Source organism: Manihot esculenta, chromosome 3, assembly GCF_001659605.2.
Source record: "Manihot esculenta cultivar AM560-2 chromosome 3, M.esculenta_v8, whole genome shotgun sequence".
Lineage (NCBI taxonomy): Eukaryota > Viridiplantae > Streptophyta > Magnoliopsida > Malpighiales > Euphorbiaceae > Manihot > Manihot esculenta.
Genome location: NC_035163.2, coordinates 1,932,937 through 1,958,903, shown reverse-complemented (window position 1 = coordinate 1,958,903; position 25,967 = coordinate 1,932,937). Strand labels below are relative to the sequence as shown.

Sequence of the window (25,967 nt, the reverse complement as noted above, 5' to 3'; positions counted from 1 at the left end):
AGTCCCTATAATTTTAAAATTTTATTAAAATTTTCTTATCTTTTCTCATATCTATTAAAACGTTTTTATCTTTTCTCAGATCTATTAAAATGAAATATTCTCTCCTTCTCTTTCTTTTAAAAAAAAACAAAAGAAGAAAATAATTATGATAATAAAGAAGAAAAATAGCCTCTTTCTTAAACAAGAAAAAGAAAAAAAAAAATTCGTCCAAGAAAAAGAGAAAGAGTCGAAGGAAGAGAAGAAAAGAGGATAGTTTGATTTTTTATTATATTTTTATCGACAGAAATAGATGAAAAACTACGGAAATAAAAAATAAATACATTTTAATATGTTTGTGAAAATATATATTAATTTTAAAGTTTTTTTTATTTTTTTTAATAATAAACCCCAAGTTAAAGACCTAAAAAGCTAGCTTGTAGTGGTTAATGATTATTAGACCTTCCCACCCATTCAGACAAGAAAAGCATTCGTCCTCATGATAATATATCTATCCTATCCACAAATTTGCAATCAATCACAATAAACAAAGATAAGAAGAAGCTACTTGACAATTAACATACATTAGCATGAAATCATCTAACATCCCCATTGATAAGTGAGCAAACAAATCATATTTGCACAATAATAGCCTTGATCATCCACAAATAAAACTTACACAAACCTATAAACCTCAGTGTTCAAGATATTTTTTGTCTTGCCTGCTAGAGAGTTTCTTATTAAATTTTCTTAGTACAAACAAGTCTTAATGCAATAATATCCAGAAACCAACGGAAAATGTTAAAAGCTTTCGACAATCAAACAGCAGAAGCATCTACGATCATTTTCCCAGATAGAGTATTTGATCCACTGATAGCAACAATGTCCGACTAATTACAACTTCTACACTTCTCCATGGCTCTTGGGGCTGCAAAAAAAAGCAGATATTGAAACGCCCAATATTCAACTGTACGAGGAAAAGACGAAGGAAAATGCATCATTAGTTCCAAGAAAATTCCTGCCCATACCAAGGTTTATAAATTTTTTCATTCATAACCCATCCAAAAAGCTAACAAAACATACCTAGGCCAATTGCCTCTGAACTTTTCATTATCCTCAGTCTCCTACAAGAGTCAATGAACATCCTGCAACAACAAAAACTAGTAAAATCATAAGGAAAAGGTTGGTATGAAAATCAGATAAACAGTTACAATTAATGGAGCAGCTGAATCTATGAACTAAAGCTGTTGACACAAGATGTTTCTGTAATTGCTTGCCAATCCATAAATCCTAATCGCTTCCAATAAACTAGTTCATCCAACCTACATGTGCTACTTCTATATTTCAGATATCTGTAGGAAAATGGACATACTTCCATGGAACATCACCAACAAGCATCCAATCACCATCTTTGTCTTCATAGGTGAGTACATATTCAGAACCATGCAAGAGATCCATCAATCGACTCTCACTCAGTCCATCTCGGCTGGGTATTCCATGAGAGCCACATTGACCTGAACCAATTAGTTATAACAGAACATTAACTTCCCTCAAATTGCATTCGCAGATATAGTACGGTGCTAAGTGCATTAAAATGAACTTGGGAGGTGTCAGATTCAACACCCTCAATCCCCTATCCCTTGTAACTTTGGTAAAAAGAAAAAAAAAAAAAAAGAAGAAGAACACAAGTGTTGAGAGAGAGAAATAGACATAAAAGCCATGAGTTCTGTTACAAAGAGAGTTTACCAATTGTAAAGCAGCTGAACATCTTTTCCAATGCTGAAGAAAGTTCAGTATAACTTCCATTGGTTTTGAGATCAATCTTCCTCAAATAAGGAGCACCATCCATACTGACCTTGATATATAGACATCCAGTTCCCAACTTGGCTTCTGAATCACCATCATTCTTTGGATGATGAGAAGCCATTGTGTTCTTTCGAAATGAACGAATTGGTGGCCATCCCACAACTTGTGCCCTGTGACAAACAAACGCAAAGAAACCAGAAAACTCTTAAGTAATGCAATTACAAGTTGTATTATAAAGTAGGTGATTCAATTTTCTCTGTGAAAGGCCAGACAATAGAATTGGCTTGAAAGGTTATCACTATTTTGCCTAATTAAACTTGCAGCACTTTCCTGAAACAAAATATTATCATTTTTTTTCTATAAATAGAAGAAAAATAACAAAATACAAGTCAAATTCTCATTCATCTTTTTTTTTTTTCAAATTATGCAGAGACCAAATCAAAACCCAAAAGCCACTGAAATCGAAACACGAGACAGAATAACGCATGAAAGCAACCAATAAAGCCTTCAGAGAGGTAGAAAGAAAAACATGTAAAAACAAAATCTTCCTCAAAAAAGTTAGGAAAAAGAAAAAGAAAGAAAGATAAAGAAGCAGATAGCAAGCTACTTAGAAGCAGAAGCAACTCCATAGCCGTTAACTCCGGCAAATTGATTCTTCTTCTCCTGCGCCACCAGCTCCGGTGACTGGGGCAACCCATCAATGTTGGTCGGAACCGAATCCAACCCAGTAATCACTTTGCCAGCATTAGAAGCCAGGGGAGAGAAATCCGGCTCAGGTCCAGCACTGCCTGACAAAACCCAATTGACAGAGCCACCGTGAATAGCAACAGAAAAGCCCCTTTTGGCACCTGAGACGAAGCTCTTATTAGTGTTGTTGCAGCAGCTGCTGCTATTGTTACTGTGTACACCAATACTCAGTTGTGAGTTCCCACTCTCTCTCTCCTGTGACTCGGACCCAGGTAACCCAAGTCTCAACTCGGTGGCTTTCAAGTAAAGACTACCACCAGAGAACTTTGCATCAGAGTTCTCCATTGAAGGAACCTCCGATGATAAACCTATGTAGTCATGATCTAAGGGCATAGACATGAAAAATAACAAACCATGAAAGTTTTATCAAGAACTGAGTAGAAGTAGAACAACAAAAAGATCCTTTCTTTTACTTACGAATCGATTGAACAAGAGATATACAGTGTAAAATGGGAACTGGGGTTTGGTTAAATTACGAAACAGAGAAGCTTCTGTGGCTTCGCTCTATATTAATCCTAAGTTCCTCACTACTGAGAAAAGCGGGAATTTTTTTTTTTAATTATTGTATTAAAAAATGGAGTTTTTTTATAATTATCATATTATCATTTTTTGTGGGCGACCACCCCGACAGGTCGGCAAACTTTCCGATACTGCTCATTTTGGAAAGCTAAAAGTGCGCCAAGAATGCTAAAGTGCGCTGGAGGAAAACGACGAGGTGTGTGCACGAATCGCTAAGATGCGCCGGAGAGGAGGTGGGTGGGAGAAAATGATGGAACGAGAGTAAGATAGCTTGGCATATCTGAGAAATTGTTTCGGATTTTGAAGCTTTTCAGGTGCGCAGATGAGAGCAGAGGAGAAACTCGCTGGCGCAATGCCTGAGAGTGAAAAAAGGGGAAAAAGAAACTAATGAGAAACTGTTTTGGACGATATGTTGTTTGGACACTAAGAAAACGAAGCAATTAATAATTAACAATAAAAAGGATATTATTTAATTTTTATATTATATAAAAATTATTTAATTAAATTTTAATTTTAAACGATATATTAAAATATTTTTAATATTTTAAAAAAATTATTAATTAATAATTAAATTAATTTTAACCATTAAATATTTTAGGGTAATTTATGATTTAGTCCTTGGATATTACCATTATTAACAAATCAGTCCCTGTATTTTTAGAAATCTATTAAAACGTCCTTATGTTTTATTTCCGTCAACGAAATAGTCCTTTTGTACTATTTTCCGTTAAAATTAAATAAAAGAGGAGAGAAAAAAATTTTAAAATTCAATTTTACCCTCAAATAAAACCATTTATTTAGTCCTTGTATATTATAATTATTAACAAGTTAATCCTTACATTTTCAAAAATTTATTAAAATATTTTTATCTTTTTTCATATCTATTAAAACGTCCTTATTATTTTTTTCCATCAATAAAATAGTCCCTATATTTTCTCACATCTATTAAAACATCCTTATTGTTTATTTAAGTCAACGAAATAGTCCCTCCTCATTGTTTCTTTCTGTCAACGAAATCGTCTCTCCTTATATTTTTAGAAATATATTAAAACGTCCTTATTGTTTCTTTTTGTCAACGAAATAGTCCCTATCTTTTCTCAGATCTATTAAAACATCCTTATTGTTTCTTTTTATCAACAAAATAGTCTCTATCTTTTCTTTCCTCTTCCTCCTCCTCCTCCTCCTCCTCCTCAAAAGAAGAAGAAGAAGAAGAAGAAGAAGAAGAAGAAGAAGAAGAAGAAGAAGAAGAAGAAAAAGAAGAAAAAGAAGAAGAAGAAGGAGAAGAATGAGAAGAAGAAGAAGAAGATAAAGAAGAAAAAGAAGCAAAAGAAGAAAAAGGAGAAGAAGCAGAAGAAGAAGGAGAAAAAACAGAAGAAGAAGAAGAAAAAGGAGAAGAAGCAGAAGAAGAAGAAGCAGAAGAAGAAGAAGCAAAAGGAAGAAGAATTGATAAAGAAGAAAAGGAAGGAGGAGGAGGAGAAAAATAATTGGGGGTAATTTAGTCTTTTACTATATTTTTAACGGCAAAAATAGACAGAAAGACTATTTCGTTGACGGAGAGAAAACATAAGGACGTTTTAATAGGTTTTTAAAAATACAGGGACTGACTTGTTAATAATGGCAATACCCAGGGATTAAATCGTAAATTACCCAATATTTTATTATTTAATTTTTATAATTTTAAAAAATATTATTTATTAATTTTTTTATTTAATTGTTAAAGAATAAAATTTAAAATTTCATAAATTTATTTAAGTGGACTCATCAAATTAAATTTGAGAATATATTATTAATTAATTTTTAAATTTTATAAAAAATTTATAATTAATCTCTTTCTATTTAATATATTTTTAATTTTTTAATATTTAATTATTAAAATTAATAAAATACTAATTAATAAATTTTTAAAATATTAATAATCTTTAATGTATATTTAAAGGCTTGATAATAATAAATTTTTTTATAATATAAAGATGAAAAAGTAAAAATTTCAAATAATAATAATAATAATATAGAAAAGCAAATGAAGGATTTGCCTGTGTCCTAGAAAGTGAGGGAATTTAGAGAAAGCCGACATGAGACATTTATTAAAAAATAAATAAAATAAAAACATTTCAAACACCTGACCTTGAAATAATAATAATAAAGAAATAGGAGTTTTTTAATTAAAATTTTAATTTTATAATTTATTATGGGTATTGATAAGAGGGATGAAAGGGAACCGACTCTGTGTTGTGTATATCTGTTTTTTGTACGCTTTATGTTGTGTTGTTGTTTGGGTTTTGGACTCTTGTGGGATTTTCCCGGAAAATGTGCTTAGATTCTTTCTTTTCTTTTCTGATTTCTTTCCTTTAATTTTCATTTTAACTTGTTTGGCTGAAAAGGATATTCCCTTCTGTTAGTTTTAGTAATCGGCATAAATTACTTAAAAAACGTCATTTCCAAACGTAAATTGATTTTTTTTTTTCCGAAAAATTTGAATTAAGGAGTAAAATGAGTAATTTTTTTACAAATAAAAAATATGATATTTTTAGTTTTTAAAAGAAAAATAAATTAAAATTTTCAAAAAGCTTTAGAAAATTCTAAAATTTTCATTCATTATTAATTTGGACAATAAAAATTGCAAAAATAAATTGTTTAGTTTAATATAAAATAAAAATTTATTAGTATTTTAAAAAAACTAAACTCATATGTTATAATTTTAATACAAATTTATAAATTTTAAATCTTAGAAGTTTATAATCATAATTTCCTCTTTAATATAATTTTTTAACTATTTATATATATTTCGAATTAATAAATACAATATTATAAATTAAGAAAATATAAATTATATTAATTATTTGAAATTTTTATTTTTATTTTTCTCTGATTTTTCACTAAATCGGAGATAATCGAGAGTTTTTATAATCGGAGCGATGCGGCCTCGTGCAAAGAGACAGGTAAAAATATTAGAAACACACAAGGAAGTAGGGCAGGAGCAGGCCGGACCCACAAAGTAAAGAGGTTGGTGGGACCCACTAGTTTTGGGTACGAAAAATTACCTTTTGCAATTTTTGTAGATGCAACAGTCGTATACGAAATTCAGGTTTTCGTTCTTCTAACTGTAAATTAGGGGAACCGGTTCTGATTAATGTTGTTTTTGAGTTAAAATCGAAATTGACTCAAAATCGAGTCGATTTTTTTATTTTCTAGTCATTTTTGTCATCACCCTGCAGCATGCCTTTGTTAAAACAATGCCCCCAGGGGTAGAACTAATAGTAGTCCAAATGTAAAACTCAGAATAATCAGTGAGTTTGGTACTTGTGAATCATTTTCTTTCTGCAACCAAATATATGAAATCTTCGTGGAATAGTTTTCCCAAAACAATAATGATATATGTATGGATGTTGAAAACAGCATCCTCCGTCCTCTGAGTGCTGACCCCATGCAAAAGATTTGATTCAACTGAGAATCACCAACTTTTCTATATACAAACTCCCAATTCTCGATATAATAATCACCATTTCACCTGCATATCAGACTTCAATTGACAGATCAGAGTGGCCCTCCCCCCACATCATATATCTCAAAAGAAATTCTCTCTTGCTCCCAACTAGAAATCAGAGGGTAAACAAGGTCAAAAATCATTTCTGCTAAACATATTTTCTTTGTTTTTTTTTTCGTATGTCAAAAACTGAAATAGTAACAGTGCTAATAGCAAAAACTACAGTAAAATTTTAATAAGTTTGTAGCAGAAGATATCAAATGTAGAATCTTTGTCGCATTCATCAGTTGTCAGTTGTCATTAACCATTAGAGCATACTACAAGAAAAAGAGAAAATTATCAGTAGCGTGCTTTGAAAACGATACCTAATGAAAATTGCTGCAAATAAGTTCCATATGCAATAATGATCAAACGAGTACTTGCTAATATTGGACATTAATCACATGCATGTCTTTTTTTTCATATTCGCACCTACGTATTCAAAAAAAAAAAATCTTAGATGAACTCAGTTTACTATAAATTCAAAGAAATGTTGAATTATTTAGGGAGAAATTCACATTAAATTTTAATAAAATAAATTTGAATAATATATAGTCGAATTTGAAATTGATTCAAATTTAAAAATTAATGTTCATATATCTATTTCTATAAATAATTATTTTAATATAAAGTATATATTTTATAATAATATTTATTAATTTTCTATATGTTTAGAATTTAAATATTTTTTAAAAATATTAATTTTTTAAAATTGAAAATTATTAATAAAACATAATTTTATATAAATTATTAATTAAATATATATATAAATTTAAATTGCTTCAGATATTATTGAAATAATAATAATTAAATTTAGAATGGATTCAAATATTAATAATATTCTAAGTTCAGTATGGTGATTTTTGCACATATCATATCCATTTACATCCTCTAGATGAGATGGTAGAGTAATTTCTTTCTTAATTACAGGTTTTAAATTTTAACCATACTCAATTTCAATCTGTATTATGTTTAGATAACTATCAAAAGAGAATTAGGATTATCAAGACACCTCAATGCCCTAATTCTCGGTATTATGTTTAGATAACTATCATAAGAGATTATGGCATTTTTAGCATCTTAACTTTTAAAGTTCGTGTTTTCAACCATTTAAAAGCCTGTTCGAAATGTAATTTTAAACGTGTGTGTTTTAACCGTTCAACTTAATGTATATCAGGATAAAATATAATTTTGACCAATTAATTATTAAATGAGCTAACTGCTCACTATTAATATAGTCAATATTAAAGTTTATATCAAAGTTACAATAACTTTTAAAAATATTTTGTATGCCCAATTAAAAAAAAAAATATTTTGTATGCCCATTTCTAAAAAAAAATATTTATATGGATGGTATAAAATCCCTATCCAACTTGGAAACGAAACTTTTATTCTCTTATAGACCCATTGAGTTATTAGATGGTATATAAAATTATAAAATAATAATTTCTCCAACTTCTACGGCACTACTAAATGCTTCTAGTGGAATTAAAGTTCCGAATGTCCTCTCCATTTGACATGATGATGGATGCTTAAAGTTTCACAATTCCTATCCCTAACAACAGAACATGCATATGGCTAGTAAGGACAGTTGAGACATCGCAAGGTTTCTACTTTTGTCAAACTCAATTGAAAAATAAAATTAAAACATTATAATAAAAATCGATTCTCTAAGAATTTATTTATATTTAATTAAAATTTAATATATTTATTATTATAAATTATTAAAAAATTTAAAAAAATGTAAAGAATTCACATCAAACCCAGTAAAATATGAACGGGTAATTGTAGATCGATCATGTTAGATGACAATCATGTCATTCATTTGAGTATAAAGCATTCAGAGCATTAATGTTTATCCAATAATTTGATTTGATTGAATATGGTGAAGATAAGTGTTTCGGATAATTATAATTATGATCCAATCAATATCATGGAGATTAATTAGGATTAGACATTGAATATCTTATCAAATAATGTATATCAATCAGCTTTTATGATTAATTAAAGCTTAAGAGCAAGGAAAAAAGATAATTAACAATTGTGTTCTCAGAAAATTAACATAATACGTAGGGCATTTCTTTGGCTGTATATATGGAAACTAATATTATCTCAACTTTTCACTCTGATTTTTGCATCGGCAATTTTCGGGAAGAGGATTCCGTTGATTCGGTTTAAAATTAAATTGAATCAAATAAATTTAAAAGTAAAATTTTGGTATTTATAAAAATCGAACTAAATCAATTTTGATTAAAAATTGAATCGAACTAAACCAATTTGATTCGATTTGATTTAATTTGATTTAATCGATTTAAATTTTTAATAAATTTTTTTTATTTTTAACATTTTAAAATTTAATTAAAATATATAAACCTTAATATAATCTAATATTTTTATATTATTAAAAATAATATATTATTATTATTAATCAATTCAATTGGATTTTTTTAATTTTTTTCTGATCAAAATTAAATTGAATCAAAATAACTAAAATTTTTAAAATTTAAAATTAAATCAAATCGAAATAATTAAAAAATTGAATTAAAATTTTAATTAATTCAATTCGATCAATTTTTTCAATTTGAATCGAATACTGCTCACTCGATAATTTTTATGTTTATTATATTCATATAGATTTAATCATGAATATATAAGGGTTTACAATTTTTTATATGAATTTATTATAATTATTTACCTATTTTAACATATTATTTAATTTGACTTTAATTTAATTATATTTATTTTATTTTACTTTGACTTTAATTTTTAAATATTTTAATTTAATTTAATTTTGATGAGAATCTTTTTTAATAATGCATTTAAATAATACTAAAGTAAATTATTTTTAAAAAATTACTTAAATTTCCATTTATAAATTATTATTTTTTTACGAAAAGATGCTTATGCAGAGCTATAATTTTTGAAATCCAATGGGTTGGAGCAGAAAGAAAATCAATAGGAGCCTAAAAGGCCCAATATAGTTTCATGGGCTACCCTATTATGAAAACTACGTTGTCCTCCACAATGCCCATTTTAAGCCGCAAGTTCAATTTTTCACAAAAAAAAAAGCAAGCTCAATTTCAAAATAATAATTAGTAAATTACACTACCAACATATAACACTCCCTTTATTTATCATAAGATAAATGTAAAAATTTGAGATCAATTTTTTATTTTTTTAATCTATTTATTTGTAAAAAAATAACGTATATTTTAAAAATATTTTTTAATTAAATAATTTATTTTTTATTATTTAATTTTAATTTACAAAATAAATTATATTAACAATTTACATATAAAAGTATTAATAAAATTTTCAATGTGCAGAAATAATTTTTTATATAACTCTATAAAAGAATATAAATAAAAATTATTAATGTTAATCGTTAACCATTTTCATTACTTACTAAAATTTTCCCGATGATTGCTGGATTTTTAATATTTGAGCTTAGATTGAATTTAGGAAAAAGGAAACATATCCAAAATTCAATAGAGCTCACTAAACAGGCCAATCTATCAGCGCGCCACCCAACTCGTGATTGAAGTAGATCGGACTGACTCAAGGCTTAAACTCCTCAGAAGAGGCTCCAGCATCGGTGATATAACGGGAAGCAGGAGAATAGGCCCAATTACACCCGGTCATACCAGTTTAGACGTCAAAAAATAATTAAATGGTTGCCTGGCGAGTATGAGGTAGCAAATATGTCTGTACATATGAAACTGCATGATAGAGACAAATAACACGATAGCAGAGTTGCGGTTATAAGTCACTAGAGAATAAAGAAAAAAAGAAATAAAGAGAGAATACTGATCTCTCAAACTAAGCTTGGACACATTTTTATAAACTATATTTTATCTGAATCTCATATCACCACTACACTACACAAAAATTAAAAAAAAAATTGTAAAAAAATGAAGAAAGGAAGAAATGATTAATGAGTTGAAGATTTATGATAAGAATATAAGGTATTAGAAAAGGGAATTGAAGTTGCAATTGAGTAACAAGTGGTAATTAGGTTAAAAGTTGTGATGATTGCTTTAAATTAAATTTGTTAGAGAGAATGAACATACATATTTTAGATGAATGCTAGGGTTGACAAAAATGAGATTGCACCAAATTGGTCAATTAAATTTCTCATTACTTCAATTTAACTATAATTATGTCTTGTTTCTTAGTTAATGCCAATTTAAATTAATACCTCAAAAATTCTCAATTCTCAAATTCAAATTTCAATGGGATCGAGTGATTATATTAAAAAAAATACTGTTTTTTATTTTTTATTTTTCATTATGTTTCCCTATATATAAGCATTTTTACTGAGGAATTAATTTTTAGTCTTAAACTAAAGTTAAGTAGAGCTCATAAACGTCTATCGACAATTGCACTTTACATAATTCAAAAAAAAAAATAAATTCAATTATGCTCACAAAAGAATAATATTTTCATTAGGGTGAGCAGTATTCGATTCAAATAAAAAAAATCGATCGAACCGAATTAATTTAAAAATTCGATTTGGTTTTTTATTTATTTCAGTTCAGTTTAATTTTTAATTTCAAAATTTTTTATTATTTCGATTCAATTCGATTTTTATAGAAAAATTGAAAAAATTAAATCGAATCGATTAGTGATAATAGTATATTATTTTTAATAATACTGAGCGATCACATCATATTAAAGTTAAAATATTTTAATTAAATTTAAAAATATGTAAAAAATAAAAAAATTATTAAAAATTCAAATTGATCGAATCGAATCAGACTGGTTCAATTCAATTTAATTTTTAATTAATCGATTTGATTTAATTTTTATAAATACTAAAATTTTAATTTTTAATTTATTTAATTCAATTTAATTTTAAATTAAACCGACCAAATACATCACTTCAATCTCAAACTCTTATGTCTTAACCCATTAGTATATGAATGTTTGAATTTAGGAGCTAAACTTCAGCTTAAGGATCCGGGTTCGGATCATTCGTTTTTGGTAACGAATGGGTCAATTATTTGATGAACTATATACCTAATCAAAAAAAGAAATTATATATATAAATTAACCCTTATTTTATAGACTTTGTAGCAACCAATTTGGTTTTAAAATAAAAAGGAGAGAGAGAAGAATATAAGAAAAAGCGGGTGAGGACAAGAGAGAATTGTTTGTTCCTAATTTGTCTTGTGATGGCCAAAACAACATTAAAAAAGACATTGGACTTAATTATTAATTTATAATAATTTTTTTTTTGAAATAATAATAATATTATTATTATATGTGTTCCTGTATATTGATTCATGGGATGCCTCGAGTCGAGATTTAAGGGTAAGTTTGTTCCTTTGTTTGTTTGCTTGTAATCTCGAAGTTCGGTTTAAGGGAATGTATGTCGTGGGAATAAAACCTTAAATTATATTAACAAGACAGAATAATTCCCTTCTTTAATCAATTAATTTAATAATGTCTATTAATTTTAAAAATAAAGAGTTAAATTTATTAATTATGTTATATTTTAAAAATTAGAAAATAATTTTTTTAAATAAAATAAAAATTCTTTGTAATTTCTCAAAACCCTATTTATATAAATATTACATAAATTCCTCTATCTAACTGCTTATTGTCCATAGTGATGACACCATCACATATACCACCAATTTCTATTTTTACCATCATCCTGACGTACTCCTCACCGTCTCCTTTTTCTCTTTTTTGTTTACTTTTTTTTATATTTTTTTTCCTTTTTAAAGTAAATTTAATTTATTTTTTTAGTCGGTGAATTCTGCATAATTTAATCCAAAATTTAAATTATCCCATTGTTTGTATACGGCTGTTAATTATTTGCATGTGAATATGATGTGTTATTCATTACCTATAATTATTATTTCTTTTTATACTTTAAATTTTTTTAAAAAAATAATATATTTTTTTTAAATATATAATGTTAAATATTTAATATTTTTAAAATGAACATAATTAAAAATTATTTTTATTAGAAGTGTATAATTAGACACATGGATACATAGCAAAATTGTCCAACTATTTGTTATTTTAGCAAAATCTCTCTTTTTGGGGATTTTTTAACTTGTGAGAATTGCTAGTGCCTTTTCTGTCCCACTTTGAGCTAAAGCAAAAGCGGGGAGAAAGAAAAAGAAAAACACAAAAGAAAGAAGAAAGAGAAGAGAAAATAAATAAATAAATAAAGCATAGCAATAAAGAAAGAAAGGAAGAGAGTGAAAGAGAAGAAAGACAAAAGTTTTCAACCCTCCATTGATTTAAATTCTCTCAACAACAGAAACTTGATTTCTTCTCCACTTAATCTAGAACAGCCAGTTCCCTCAATCTTTCTACAAAAACCCTTCTGGGAGCTTCAAGAAAATCAAAAGAAAAGGGCTAAAGTGAAGCAGTTTTCTTCAGGAAAGCAATGAATCGTGGTGTTTTGCAGACCTCACCACCGTTGCAGATGGCCGGAAACCCTAACTGGTGGAACATAAATAACATGAAGCCACCAACTCACCAACAAACATCTCCATTTTTGAACCCTCCTAGTTTTTTCCCCCAATATTACATACCTTCTGCTTCTGCTTCTTCTCCCTCTTCCTCTTCTTCTTCTTCATCATCATCTTCTTCCTCATGTTCTTCTTCCTCTTCTTCATCTTCACTTGCTCTTCCTTCTTGGCATGATAACCAAGATCAACTTCCAGAGTCTTGGAGTCAACTCCTCATGTAAATCTCTTTCCTTTCTGCTTCTCCCCATATGGGATTTTTTCTTTGTTTCTATAGATTTCTATATATTTCGAGCTTTCTATGTATTGACATTTTATGCAGAATATTGAAATTTGCTGGGTTTTTTATGTGATTTTGTTTAGGGGTGGATTGGTGGATGAAGATGATAAGGGAAACATGAGACATTTCCAAGCTAAGAAGATGGAGAATTGGGAGGCGCAAATCTTACATCATCAAGCTTCAACAACCTGTACTGTTGTGGATGTGAAGCGAGAAAACTCGGCAACCAGCTACGTCTACGGACATGCAAATGAAGAGTTTCAGGCAGCAAAACCTAGTTGTTCTCAAATGATTCCTCCTGCTTCTTCTTCCCCCATGTCCTCTGTTACAAGTTTCAGCAGCAACATGTTAGATTTTTCTACCCATATAGGAGATGCCAGACATCCACCATCAGATCTATCCTCTGAGGTGAGAAAACTGATAAAAGAAAGAGAATATCATCTACAGAGCCCAAAACTTTACTACCAAAACTAATGTCTTGCTCTTAGATTTCTGATAACTACTAAATAAACAAGAACATGTCCGATCTTGAAAAGTGGATTAAAGGAGACATCTTACAAATTTAGGTTAATGTTTTTGGCTAGATCCTTGTCGATTTCAGCTGATCATGCTCGTTAATGGCCACCCAGAACTCTTACTACTTAATTTCTTCGTTTTGTATTAGTGTAACAGCACTGCAACTGGTGGGGCACTTAAGAAAGCTAGGGTTCAACAACCTTCTTCAACCCAATCCACCTTTAAGGTAAAATACGCAGAATCCTATATATTTATTTCCGACAAAATACATACATCCCCACAACATGCACAAACACTCACAAACATAATACGAGGGATGGTCACTGTTGTCTTTCTTGATTGTCCATTTTCTTGATTCTTTTACACTTCCATTTTGTCCATAAATCAAAAGAAGAGAAAAATCTTGCAGCTAAAAATTTCGTTATTTTTGTTTTCACCAGGTGAGGAAAGAGAAATTGGGTGACAGAATCACTTCTCTTCACCAGCTAGTTTCTCCATTTGGGAAGGTAATTAGGTTTTTTACCCATCAATATGGTTAATTAGTTAAGAAAATGGAATAAAATATCAATAAAACTCTTTATGAGGATACCCATGAAAAGAAAGAATTTTCCACTATAAAGTTTTTTTCTTTTTTGGCTTGAATTTCTTTTAGATTTATTCTGGGAATTAGGGTTTCTTTTTAAACTAATAAAGAAGACAAGAAAATATGACTTTGGATTTATGCGATGTGGTATTTTTCTTTCTTTTTCAGACTGACACAGCCTCTGTCTTGTTAGAAGCTATAGGATACATTAGATTCCTTCAAAGCCAAATTGAGGTGATATTTCTTTCTTTCTCTTCCTTTATTTTTGCAAACAACCATGTAGCAGTGATGGCTCAATTCTATTAACATTCCTTTAGTTATTGAATTCTTCAAAATATACCCTGTCTATATATTGTTTTCTCTTCTGACTTATCCCCCCTTGAATGCGCAGGCTCTTAGCTCGCCGTACTTGGGCAGTGGATCCTCAAATATGAAGCAGCAGCAGCAGCAGCAGCTACAATCTGTAATAAACTCTATCTATTCTATTCATGTATAAAATCCTAATTGTTTTTCAATTCCAATTAAATAAACTGTTCAATAAAAGCACAGTACTAAAACACTTTCAATCACAATTACAGAAAAAAGAAAATTATGAGGTGTACTTACACGATTAATATAGAAATAAAGTTCCACTAGAATGAAAAAATGATAAAATATCAAAACTTTTAAAATTCAAACTCCAGTATTTTCCCAAATCTCATATAAATTCAGGGCAACAAAAAATATAATTATTTATAAAAAAATTTACTATTTAGCCTATATATTATGAGAAACTTATTAGTTGATCATTGGTTTTGAAAAATATATTTAAAAAATCTATTAATCCTTCTGTTAATTTTAACTATTAAATATTATAAAAAAAATCTAAAATACTCTTAGTATAAATAGACTAATTAGAAAATTTTTTATAAAATTAAGAGACTAGTTAATTAATTTTTTTAAATCATAAGGACTAATAATAAAATATTTAATGGCTAAGATTAAAAAAAAATACTAATTAGTAGATTTTTTTAAAATGTTAAAATATTTTAATATATTTTTTTATCGAAAGGCCAATTAATAAATTTTTTCATAATATAGAAATTAAATAATAAATTTTTCTTATTTATAACTCACTTATTGACTCTCACCCTCTGCTTTTAATATAAAATTTTCATTTCTTACTTGGATAGGTTCAAGGGGAAAGGAATTGTATATTACCTGAGGAGCCAGGTCAGGTATGTGCTTTATTGGATCCACCATTGCCTTCTTAAAAGGTTTGGAGAAGTTGAATTTGAAAATGAAAAAGCTAGCTCTCCCATGGAGTTTACTTTGATTTTTTAACCTTAAAAGAAGAATATGTTTTCAGCTTTATTGATTATTAAAGGCTGTTTTATTTTCATTAATCAAATGAACAAAAGAAAAAAGCTGTCTTAGTTTGAATTTCAAATTCTAAAATTTATTATTATTATTATTTCTCCGTCTAGTTGTTGAATCCCTCTTTAATATTTTATAGAACTACAATGAAGAACCCAAGGACTTGAGGAGTAGAGGGTTGTGTCTGGTTCCTGTGTCTTGCACCCTGCAGGTTGGAAGCGATAATGGAGCAGACTACTGGGCTCCGGCTATCGGCGGTGGATTCCAATAGAGAGTTATTATATTCCGGTGGCTGGGAGCACACAAGAGCTTCATCAATCGTTATAATATCATGAGCAGTCACTCTGCTAAATTCTAAGGCTGATTGCTCATGATGCTATACAATCAAGCTAGCTATACATATGTGTAATACTCTACTTTGGAGTTTTGTATGTTCAAATTAATACTCATTTAAGATTAAACTTATCTATGGATGTTCTTCTCTAATTTAGCAGCTGCGAATAATGATTAAGGGTAATTCGATCGTAAAATTTCGTGTTTATTTATTTTTATATTTTAATTTAAACGTTTTAATATCAAATAATAAAGATTCAATATTCTTACAAAATTACGATTAAAATGGTGAAAATTTTTTAAATTAAAAAATTTTGAATTCTTTTATTTTAAATAAGATTTTATTAAAAAATAAAATTGAATTGAATTAATTAGTTTCAGCTAATTTCTCAATCATTCAGAAACTCAATGATTATAAAGAAGCAAACGAAAAGAATGTTTCTTTTTTAAAAAAAAAAAAAAGAAAAAAAGATACTTTGCTCGTAATTTTATACAAATATTATAAAAATTGCAATATCTTTATGGGCAATAATATAAATGATGACGTGTACATTGACGGCTGCAAATAATGGAGAGGCTTTGCTTGGGCTTGAAGATTTCATGTACATATAAATTTTCTGTTTTCCTTGACAAGAATTCTCCAAGAATATATTGAAAAGACTCCATGTTTTGTTTTGTATGTAGGATCCTAAGAGTTGTAGTATGTGAAGACATGTGTAGATTATGTCTTCTACATAAAATAACAAACTACTTGCAAAATATCATATAAGCAACAAAGATAGTTGCAATTTATTTTATTAAAAAAATAAATAGAAATTATTAATATATAAAATTTGTGGAGAATTTTAATTAATAATATTTAATTAAAACCATATAATAAAAGTAAGAGACAAAAAATTAAAAAATTTTATTAAAATTTTTAAAAAATTATAAAGTGAATCTTAAATACTTAAGAAAATGTTATTTATAATAGAAAAAATTTTAATATATAAAATTATAAAATTATAAAAATATTTAAAAAATAATTAAAATATAAAATTAATCTCTAACTGTATCTCAAATTTTATGATACAGTCTGCGGCTTTCGTTATATTTTTAAAAATCATATAATTTAAATTTTTTTTAAAAAAAATTATCGTAATTTTTATTAGATGTAGATAATAAAAATTAAGTTCAGTTTAAATCTATTTTAAAATTCAAAACTAATTATTGATTTCACGTTTACTTTATTAGGAGTGAATTTATTATAAAATGACACATTCTCTCAATTTTTGGAAAAAAAATTAAATAAATTCTTAAAAATTTTATAAATTCTTTTATTTTAAATAAGAAAATTTGATATAAAAAATAAATTAAATTTTTGGGAAATTATTTGTTTCAAATAATGGTATTATAGTTTGAATCATCACTATTTCTATTTCCTATTTGAAATTAAAAAATTTTAAATAATTTAATTAAATTGATTTTTTTATTAATTTTAAAATTTAAAATTTAAAATTTTTATTTTAAAAAAATATAATTACTGTGAAATCTAATTCAATTGAATTTATTTATTATAAATAATTTATTCTAAATAGGAATATCTGTAATAAGTGGAATGGAAGTGAGTGATAATTATATAAATTTAGTATAAAAAATTAGGCTATGGGCTCAAGGCATTGGGTTGTCCATTGGGCCGATGAGGCCTTCTTCTTATGCATTGGGCCAGTATCGCTTTAATTTAAAATCTCCAACTCGAATCAGAAATAATAAGAAAGCATACATATTTTAAACTAATTTTAACTTTAATAAATTATATAATCTTAAAAAATTATTCATTTCTTTTTTAATTTATAAAAATTTACTTTCAAAATAAATAAAATTACAAATGATTTAGCAAGAATTATTTTCAATATTTCCTTATAAAATGAATTATGTTAAATAAAGGCAAGTGTTTTAAATATAAAATAAATAGAGCTTTATTGTGCTCAATTTCTTATAAAATAAATTATTATTAAATATCTAAATTTTTGATATATCTACTAATTCATATTTATTTTAAAATTACTTGAATTTTATAAAATCCAACATCTTAATCTTCTTATTAAGAAAATCATTAATCACATTATTATTTAAATTATATAAATTTAATTATGCATATTATAAAGTTTTTATAAGTTTTAATATTTATAAAATTCAGTTCATTTAATAAAGTTATAATAAATTGAATAATAATTTTTTGACAAGAATTCAAATTTATAAAATATAAAAATATTTAATTAAGTAATTTTAAAATAATAATAAATTAATATATTTTTTAATAGCTCTGATATAATAAAATAATATTATGCTCCTCAAATATATGAAAGTAGTGCTATAAAAACCTGAGGTCCTTTTATAATTTATAAAATAAAAAAAATTTATCTAAACTAAATTTATATAAATATGTAGTGTAAATCATACTGAATATAAATATTTAAATTGCGAAAAAATATGTATAATCGAATTCTAACTAAAAATTATAAATTTTTAATATATATTTTTTAAAATATGAGAATTAAATAATTTAATTTTATAAAAATATCTCGTTCATAACATATATTCGATCCGATTTGATTGGTTAAACTTTTTAATATATAATTTTTATATTTTAATTTTATTGTATAATTTTTTATATTATACAAAATAATATATTATTATTTTACTTTAATTTTTTTTATTAAAATTGAACCGAATTAAAATAATTAAAAAATTAAATCGAATTAAAATAAATAAAAAATTAAATTAAATTTTAAATTAATTAAATTCGATTTTTCACACTATAATTTATTTTTATCCCATATCATAGTTTCGAATTCTCCCATCTCATATTATTTTTTTTTGAAATAGGGGTTGGGGGAGTCGAACCTTAGACCTCTTATAAGGATGCACTTTCCACCAGGCTAAGCCTCGGAGTGTTCCCCATCTCATATTAACATATCAATAATTACTGATTTTACATTACTTATATAAAAGTATTAAATTTGTACTTCAAGCGATTATATGAGTGATTTATTTGAAAATAATTTAATAAGCTACATTTACATTAATTGTGTAGAAGTCAACTTTAAAAATAATTTTTCGTAAAATTTATAATGATAAGATTTATCAAGATAAAATTTATCCCAAATAAATTATTCAAATTATGATAAATTTTCATTTCAAAATTCGAATAATAAGTTAATAAATTCAAATTTTGAATTAGTAACCAATCTTAATTACTTTGTTTATACGATTCTTCAACATTTTGCCTATATATACACAGTCTTCATAGTCTCACAAACACTGCTCATCATTATTTACCCAACGATCAGACTATTCAGTAAAAAAATCAAACACCTTTGTTTAAGCTATGGCTCCCGTCGCCGTTGCGGATACTCTACCGGAAGGAACACTTGCTCACTTCGACGAGCAAGATCAGCTCCAACAAGTATCCGTTCACTCCCTCGCTGCTGGTAAAAAGGTTGTGATCGTCGGTGTTCCAGGTGCATTTACCCCTACTTGCAGGTAACGTTCTTTGTTTTTCTCTTTCATTTGTTGATAAGTACTGATCCTTTTGTCTAATCTTTTAAGGAATTGTCTTTTGGGAAATATTCGTAAGTTGGATTTGTTTAATTGAGAAATGGATTTGATTTGGTACAATTGGGTTTGTGTTAGCTTGAAGCATATTCCAGGCTTTATCGAGAAAGCGGAGGTGCTAAAATCGAATGGAGTCGGAGAAATTCTATGCATTAGTGGTATGTTTCTAAAACAATTTACTATTTTTACTATTCTTCTGAAAATTATACTATTTTCACTGGTAATGGAATCATGGACCAAAACTTTGTGGTTTTGGATCATTTGCAGTTAACGACCCTTTTGTAATGAAAGCATGGGCCAAAACTTATCCTGAGAACAAGCACGTCAAATTCCTGGCTGATGGCTGTGCAACATATACACACGCCCTTGGCCTTGAGTTGGACTTGAAAGACATAGGACTTGGCACTCGATCTAGGAGGTTTGCTCTCTTGGTTGATAATCTCAAGGTGAAGGCTGCAAATCTTGAAGAAGGTGGAGAGTTCAGCATTTCCAGTGTTGATGAAATCCTTAAGGCACTTTAAGTTCCCCTAGTGGTAGTTCTCTTCAATTTATTCATGGATGCTAGTTTTTGAATCCTGGTTGTACTGGGTAAGGAGTCATGTTTATTTTGTTATGGTTCAGGTATTTGTTTGAAGTAGTATTGATGATTAAGGAAATAAATAACTAGCTTTTTTTAAATCAAAATGTTTGAAGAAATAACAAAACAATAAAATACTATAAAAAACACTTACTTAAATCAAGTCTATATTCAACAAGTATAAAATTATTATATATTCACATTCAAAAAGTCTTTTAATATAATATTTTATTCAATTCTATAATTAAATTCATATAAAATTTAATTAAATTTTAAATAAAATTGATTTGATATTAATTTTGCAACATCGGTTCATTCTGAATAGGAGTTTGAATTCACGTATTTTTGGCAAATTACATATTTTCTTTTCGAATCTCAAAAAAAAAAAAAAGAGATATACGAGGAAAAGGAAACTGTGCTTTCACTCAAATAACACTTTTTAACAAGTAACGGTAGGGCTGTCCAATCGGTCGGTTTGGTTTCGAATCGAATCGAACCGATAAAACTAAAAACCAAAATGTTAAAATTTTAAGAACTGAAAAAATCGATTATGAAGATATAATCAACCAAATCAAACTGATAAAAATCGATTCGGTTCGGTTCAAACTGAAATCTGCTGGGTTGGACTTGGGGCCGAAAGGGATGGAGGGGTTGGGGTGCTGGATTGGGTACGAGACGCTTGAGGGAGGGCTTGGGCTCGGGCTTGGGCTTGGGTCTAGCCACTAAATCGGTTTTTCGGTTTGATCGATTATTTAACATGTTTAAATCGAATCGAACCAAAAATCGAATAATTTTAAATATAATAACCAAACCAAATCGATTATTCCGAAAAACCAAATCAAAAAATTAAAATCAATCGGTTTAGTTCGATTTTTCGGTTTAGACCGAAATATGTTCTTCCCTAAGTAACGGAAGAGGAATTCGATAGGGATAGAAAAGAAAACCTGTAACCATGCTTTCCCATACTTTACCATATTAAAAAAATACACAATCTCGAGAATATGTCATTAATAGTAAATACTAATAAAATTATTTATCCATCAGAAGAGACGTAAGAAGATAAAATTATTATTTATCCATCAGAAGAGACGTAAGAAGATAAAATTAACTTCATTACGGGTGATTTTATAATAAATGTCATCTTATCTTAATGTTATAGTGCAAAATTATTTTATGTTTGGAATTAAAAATTTTAAAATAATTTAATTCAATTATTTTGTTTATTAATTTTTAATTTAAAATTTAAAATATTTTATTTTAAAAGAAATATTGTTTCTGTAAAATTCAATTAAATTTTTTTATTGTGAACAACTTATTCTAAATCGGGATATCTGTAATTATAATAAGTGGAATGGAAGTGTGTGATAATTATATATTTTCAAAATAAGAAAAACGAGGCTATGGGCCCAAGGCCCAAGAGACACGCAAGAATGTATAGGACCTTTTCCATTGGGCCGATGAGGCTGCTTGGTATGCATTGGGCCCAATATAGCTTTAATTTAACTTCTCTAATTAGGGGTGAGCAGTATTCGGTTCAAATAAAAAAAAACTGACTAAACCGAATTAATTTAAAATTTTGGTTTGATTTTTTTATACATTTTGGTTCGATTCAGTTTTTAATTTCAGAAATTTCAGTTATTTCAGTTCGGTTCGGTTTTGATCAGAAAAAACTTAAAAAATCGAACTGAACCAATTAGTGATAATAATATGTTTTTTCAATAATATAGAGAAATTAAATATATTACGATTAAAATATTTTAATTAAATTTTAAAATATTAACAATAAAGTATAAAAAATAAAAAAATTATTAAAAATTAAAATCGATCAAACCGAATCGAACCGAATCAGATCGGTTCGGTTCAGTTCGGTTTCTAACCAAAATCAGTTCGGCTCGGTTTTCATAAACACTAAATTTCGATTTTCAATTTATTCAGTTTAATTCGATTAACGGAACCGACCGAATGCTCACCCCTACCTCTAATCATAAATAATATGGAAACCAAACATATTTGTTAAGTAATCATTTAGATAATTTTATGTATGTACACGTATAAGAATTGTGAAGTGAAAACTAACAAGAAATTGTATTTTATTTGGGTATTAATAAATTAAAGCTAAAAACAAAATAAAATAAAATAAAATCATGTTAATTTGGTGAATTGAAGGCAAATTTGCAAAGTTAAGATAATTCAACTTCTATCATCACCCATAGTTATATTGATAAAGTCATATGAATGCCTCTCTTAAATTAATAGCTTTTGCCCTCTTGGAAATCTGCTAATAGTAAATTGTAAAATATATCAATAATTTTATTTACACAATATTTATATGAAAATGATAAATTAATTATATAGTAATAATATTAATAATAGTAGTTATAACCATTAGGATTCAAATATCTAGGCTAGAGCTAAGTTCATGCAGGAAAATCAGGTTTAGAAAAAAAAAAACATATATTAATATTTAAAAAAAACAAGTATTAATATTTAAAAAATATATATGTATTAATTTTTTTAGAAAAAAAATACATATTAATATTTTTTAGAAAAAAAAACACGTGGTAATATTTTTTTAAAAAATACATATTAATATTTTAAAAAAACAAGTATTAATATTTAAAAAAAACACATATTAATATTTAAAAAATACATATTAATGTTTTTTAGAAAAAAACACATATTAATATTTTTTTAAAAAAAATACATAATAATATTTTTTAGAAAAAATAGTACGTATTAATATTTTTTTAAAAAATAAAAACACGTATTAATATTTTTAAAAAATAAAAATACATTAATATTTAAAAAAACACGTATTAAGTCAATACGCTAATCTATCTATGGAAGCGCAGTTTAGACATGTGCAATTAGGCCGGACAAAGTTTGGACCTTAGATGGATCCAATTCAACTGATCTGATGAGCGAGTGAGGCAACAAATTCATATACATTTGAAATTAAGTCTGCACGAATTAAATGGGACGAATCTTACTTAGAGGGATCCGGCTCAACTGATTTAATGAGTAAGTGGGGCAACAAACTCCTATACATTTGAGACCCCTATACATTTGAGATCAAGTCTGCAAAGGTGGAAGAAATTAAATAGCCGCTTAACGATAAAAAATGACACAATACATTACGGCAGTGTAACGGAACTGCAGTTAGACATTACTAGGAGATAAAAAAAAAAACATCAACCATCTGGATTAAGTTCACACTTACACACTTTAATCCTATCTTTTACTAAATCTCATGCCACTAAGTAAAATTTCCTTATGTTAAAATACTTCTTGTTAGGCCATCTCCAACACCAACGCTTCGTTAATTTTCAATTTAGCCGGAGATAACCCTCCAACGCACCACTAAAATTCAGCGTGACATGTAGTAACGCCATTTTAATTTTTTCTTTTTAATTTACATATAATCCAAAACTTATATATATATTTTTTAATTTTTTTCATTCTCATAATTTATTATATTTTTAATTTATTTTATATTTTTATAATTATTAAAATTTAATTTAAATTAATATATTTTTAATTTACTAATACGAGTCTATTTTATTTTTAATTTGCTAATTAATATTTAATTAATGTATGTTTATAATTAATGTTTAAGTAATATTTTTTTATAATTAATATTTAATTAATGTATTTTTATAATTAATTATTTTTATTTATTTATAATATAATTGAATATTTAAATATTGGATGAAATTATAAAATATATAAATATTTAAGGTGAATATAAAAATTATATGAATTTTTTTGAGTAAAATGTATAAATAAAATTAAAATAAAATAAATAATATAATATTAAAAAAAAGAATATAAATAGAATTTTTTTTTATGTTAAAAATAATACAGAAAATAAAAAATAATATTACATTATTTTAATATTTTACATCAAAATAGTGTAAAACATAATGCGTAGCATTAGAGATCGCTAATCTCTATAATCCATTTGTCATTGACCGGGCCTAGTCTTTTTTCACGATAAAAATATTACAATTCAATTTTGTTTTCATTTTTTTCCACATTTTTATATAAAAATAACTTGATAAGCTACAATGCTAACTCCTTTTTTAAAATAATCATTTATGTACTCATATCTGTAATCTACTTTACATTTCATGTACATAAAAAAATAATAATGTACATTAATTAAATGTTAATATAATAACATGAATTTAAAATATATTAAAAATAAAATAAAATTTATTATGTTGATTATAAATAATTATATTTTATTAATTTATGCAAAAATAAAAGTCAACTTAACTTTTAAAATAAAATTTTAAATTATTATAAATTTTATCATGATAAACATTTATCACGATAAGATAAAATTGATCACAAATAATTTATTCAAATTATGATAAAATTTCATTTTAAAATTTAAATAATAAGATAATAAATTCAAATTTCTAATGAGTAACTGATCTTAATAACTTTGCTTATACAATTGCTCAACGTTTTACATATATATACACCCTATTCATAGGCAGTCTCACCGACACTACTTGTCATTGCTTATCCAACTATCAAACCATTTAGTAAAAAAATTAAACACCTTTGTTTAAACCATGGCTCCTGTCGCCGTTGCAGATACTCTACCGGAAGGAACACTTGCTCACTTCGACGAGCAAGATCAGCTCCAGCAGGTATCTGTTCACTCCCTTGCTGCTGGTAAAAAGGTTGTGATCGTCGGTGTTCCGGGTGCATTTACCCCTACTTGCAGGTAACGTTTTTTGTCTTTTTATCTATATGTCTAATCTTTTAAGGAACTGTCTTTTGAAAAATATTCGTAAGTTGGATGGATTTGTTTAATTGAGAAATGAATTTGATTTGGCACAATTGGGTTTGTGTTAGCTTGAAGCATGTTCCAGGCTTTATCGAGAAAGCAGAGGTGCTAAAATCGAAAGGAGTCGGAGAAATTCTATGCATTAGCGGTATATTTCTAAAATAATTTAATATTTCTTCTGAAAATTGTATTATTTTCACTGGTAATGGAAGCATGGGCCAAAACTTTGTGGTTTTGGATCATTTGCAGTTAATGACCCTTTTGTAATGAAAGCATGGGCCAAAACTTACCCTGAGAATAAGCACGTCAAATTCCTGGCTGATGGCTCTGCATCATATACACATGCCCTAGGCCTTGAGTTGGACCTGAAAGACATAGGACTTGGCACACGATCTAGGAGGTTTGCTCTCTTGGTTGATGATCTCAAGGTGAAGGCTGCAAATCTTGAAGAAGGCGGAGAGTTCAGCATTTCCAGTGTTGATGAAATCCTTAAGGCACTTTAAGTCCTCTAGCGGTAGCTCTCTTCAATTTATTCATGGATGCTAGTTTATGAACCCTGATTGTACTGGGTCCAAGGAGTCATGTTTATTTTTCTTATTGTTCTAGGTTTTTGTTTGAAGTACTATTGGTGAAATAAATAACTAGCCTTTTTTTAAAAAAAATCAAAATGAATGAAGAAATAATAAAACAATAGAACACTACAAAAATTTTTTTACTTCTATATTGCCATTCAAAATAGTATGACTGAATGTGCTACTGAAATCCTAGTTTGTAGGCTATTAGAATTTCAGTAGCACATTCAGTCTGACAAACAGCGTCCATAGAATTTTTCCTTTTTAAATGCAATGGACTGTATGTAGCAGTA

General features: G+C 27.2%; 4 protein-coding genes across 6 annotated transcripts; 3 read left to right on the top strand and 1 right to left on the bottom strand.

The window, feature by feature from the left end:
• Window positions 1–561: 561 nt before the first annotated feature.
• Window positions 562–3,379, bottom strand: LOC110610819 (auxin-responsive protein IAA27). Its single transcript, XM_021750898.2, has 5 exons — window positions 2,390–3,379; window positions 1,723–1,952; window positions 1,349–1,490; window positions 1,060–1,121; window positions 562–904 (listed from the first exon to the last, which is right to left on the bottom strand). Exons 1-5 carry the CDS (start codon window positions 2,866–2,868, stop codon window positions 867–869), a joined length of 951 nt encoding a protein of 316 aa, XP_021606590.1. The 5' UTR covers window positions 2,869–3,379; the 3' UTR covers window positions 562–866.
• A 9,326-nt stretch (window positions 3,380–12,705) lies between these two features.
• Window positions 12,706–16,280, top strand: LOC110611742 (transcription factor bHLH68). 3 transcript variants are annotated; one of them, XM_043954518.1, is made up of 8 exons: window positions 12,706–13,279; window positions 13,423–13,747; window positions 14,004–14,081; window positions 14,296–14,361; window positions 14,607–14,672; window positions 14,830–14,901; window positions 15,611–15,694; window positions 15,934–16,064. In XM_043954518.1, exons 1-7 carry the CDS (start codon window positions 12,978–12,980, stop codon window positions 15,689–15,691), a joined length of 990 nt encoding a protein of 329 aa, XP_043810453.1. In that variant the 5' UTR covers window positions 12,706–12,977; the 3' UTR covers window positions 15,692–15,694; window positions 15,934–16,064. The 3 variants fall into 3 exon arrangements, with proteins under 3 accessions (XP_043810453.1, XP_021607869.1, XP_021607870.1); XM_021752177.2 differs by having other exon boundaries at window positions 12,707–13,279; window positions 15,611–15,655; window positions 15,934–16,280; XM_021752178.2 differs by having other exon boundaries at window positions 12,707–13,279; window positions 15,611–15,650.
• Window positions 16,281–19,414: 3,134 nt separating this feature from the next.
• Window positions 19,415–20,391, top strand: LOC110611747 (peroxiredoxin-2). Its single transcript, XM_021752183.2, has 3 exons — window positions 19,415–19,652; window positions 19,803–19,882; window positions 19,992–20,391. The coding sequence occupies exons 1-3, from the start codon at window positions 19,498–19,500 to the stop codon at window positions 20,243–20,245; spliced, it is 489 nt and encodes a 162-aa protein (XP_021607875.1). The 5' UTR covers window positions 19,415–19,497; the 3' UTR covers window positions 20,246–20,391.
• A 4,412-nt stretch (window positions 20,392–24,803) lies between these two features.
• LOC110611745 (peroxiredoxin-2) lies at window positions 24,804–25,705 on the top strand. Its single transcript, XM_021752182.2, has 3 exons — window positions 24,804–25,039; window positions 25,171–25,250; window positions 25,352–25,705. The coding sequence occupies exons 1-3, from the start codon at window positions 24,885–24,887 to the stop codon at window positions 25,603–25,605; spliced, it is 489 nt and encodes a 162-aa protein (XP_021607874.1). The 5' UTR covers window positions 24,804–24,884; the 3' UTR covers window positions 25,606–25,705.
• Window positions 25,706–25,967: the final 262 nt, after the last annotated feature.

Bases quoted from the DNA above. Each gene is read 5' to 3' on its own strand.
- LOC110610819 (XM_021750898.2), bottom strand. From the start codon at position 2,868: ATGTCTATGCCCTTAGATCATGACTACATAGGTTTATCATCGGAGGTT. The intron at 1,491-1,722 runs GTAAACTCTCTT...TAATTGGTTCAG, and splicing joins GTTCAGCTGCTTTACAATTG to GTCAATGTGGCTCTCATGGA. The intron at 905-1,059 runs GTATGTTTTGTT...TTTTTTTTGCAG, and splicing joins TTCAGAGGCAATTGGCCTAG to CCCCAAGAGCCATGGAGAAG.
- LOC110611742 (XM_021752177.2), top strand. From the start codon at position 12,978: ATGAATCGTGGTGTTTTGCAGACCTCACCACCGTTGCAGATGGCCGGA. The intron at 13,280-13,422 runs GTAAATCTCTTT...GATTTTGTTTAG, and splicing joins TCTTGGAGTCAACTCCTCAT to GGGTGGATTGGTGGATGAAG. The intron at 14,902-15,610 runs GTAATAAACTCT...TTACTTGGATAG, and splicing joins AGCAGCAGCAGCTACAATCT to GTTCAAGGGGAAAGGAATTG.
- LOC110611747 (XM_021752183.2), top strand. From the start codon at position 19,498: ATGGCTCCCGTCGCCGTTGCGGATACTCTACCGGAAGGAACACTTGCT. The intron at 19,653-19,802 runs GTAACGTTCTTT...GGTTTGTGTTAG, and splicing joins GCATTTACCCCTACTTGCAG to CTTGAAGCATATTCCAGGCT. The intron at 19,883-19,991 runs GTATGTTTCTAA...GATCATTTGCAG, and splicing joins AGAAATTCTATGCATTAGTG to TTAACGACCCTTTTGTAATG.
- LOC110611745 (XM_021752182.2), top strand. From the start codon at position 24,885: ATGGCTCCTGTCGCCGTTGCAGATACTCTACCGGAAGGAACACTTGCT. The intron at 25,040-25,170 runs GTAACGTTTTTT...GGTTTGTGTTAG, and splicing joins GCATTTACCCCTACTTGCAG to CTTGAAGCATGTTCCAGGCT. The intron at 25,251-25,351 runs GTATATTTCTAA...GATCATTTGCAG, and splicing joins AGAAATTCTATGCATTAGCG to TTAATGACCCTTTTGTAATG.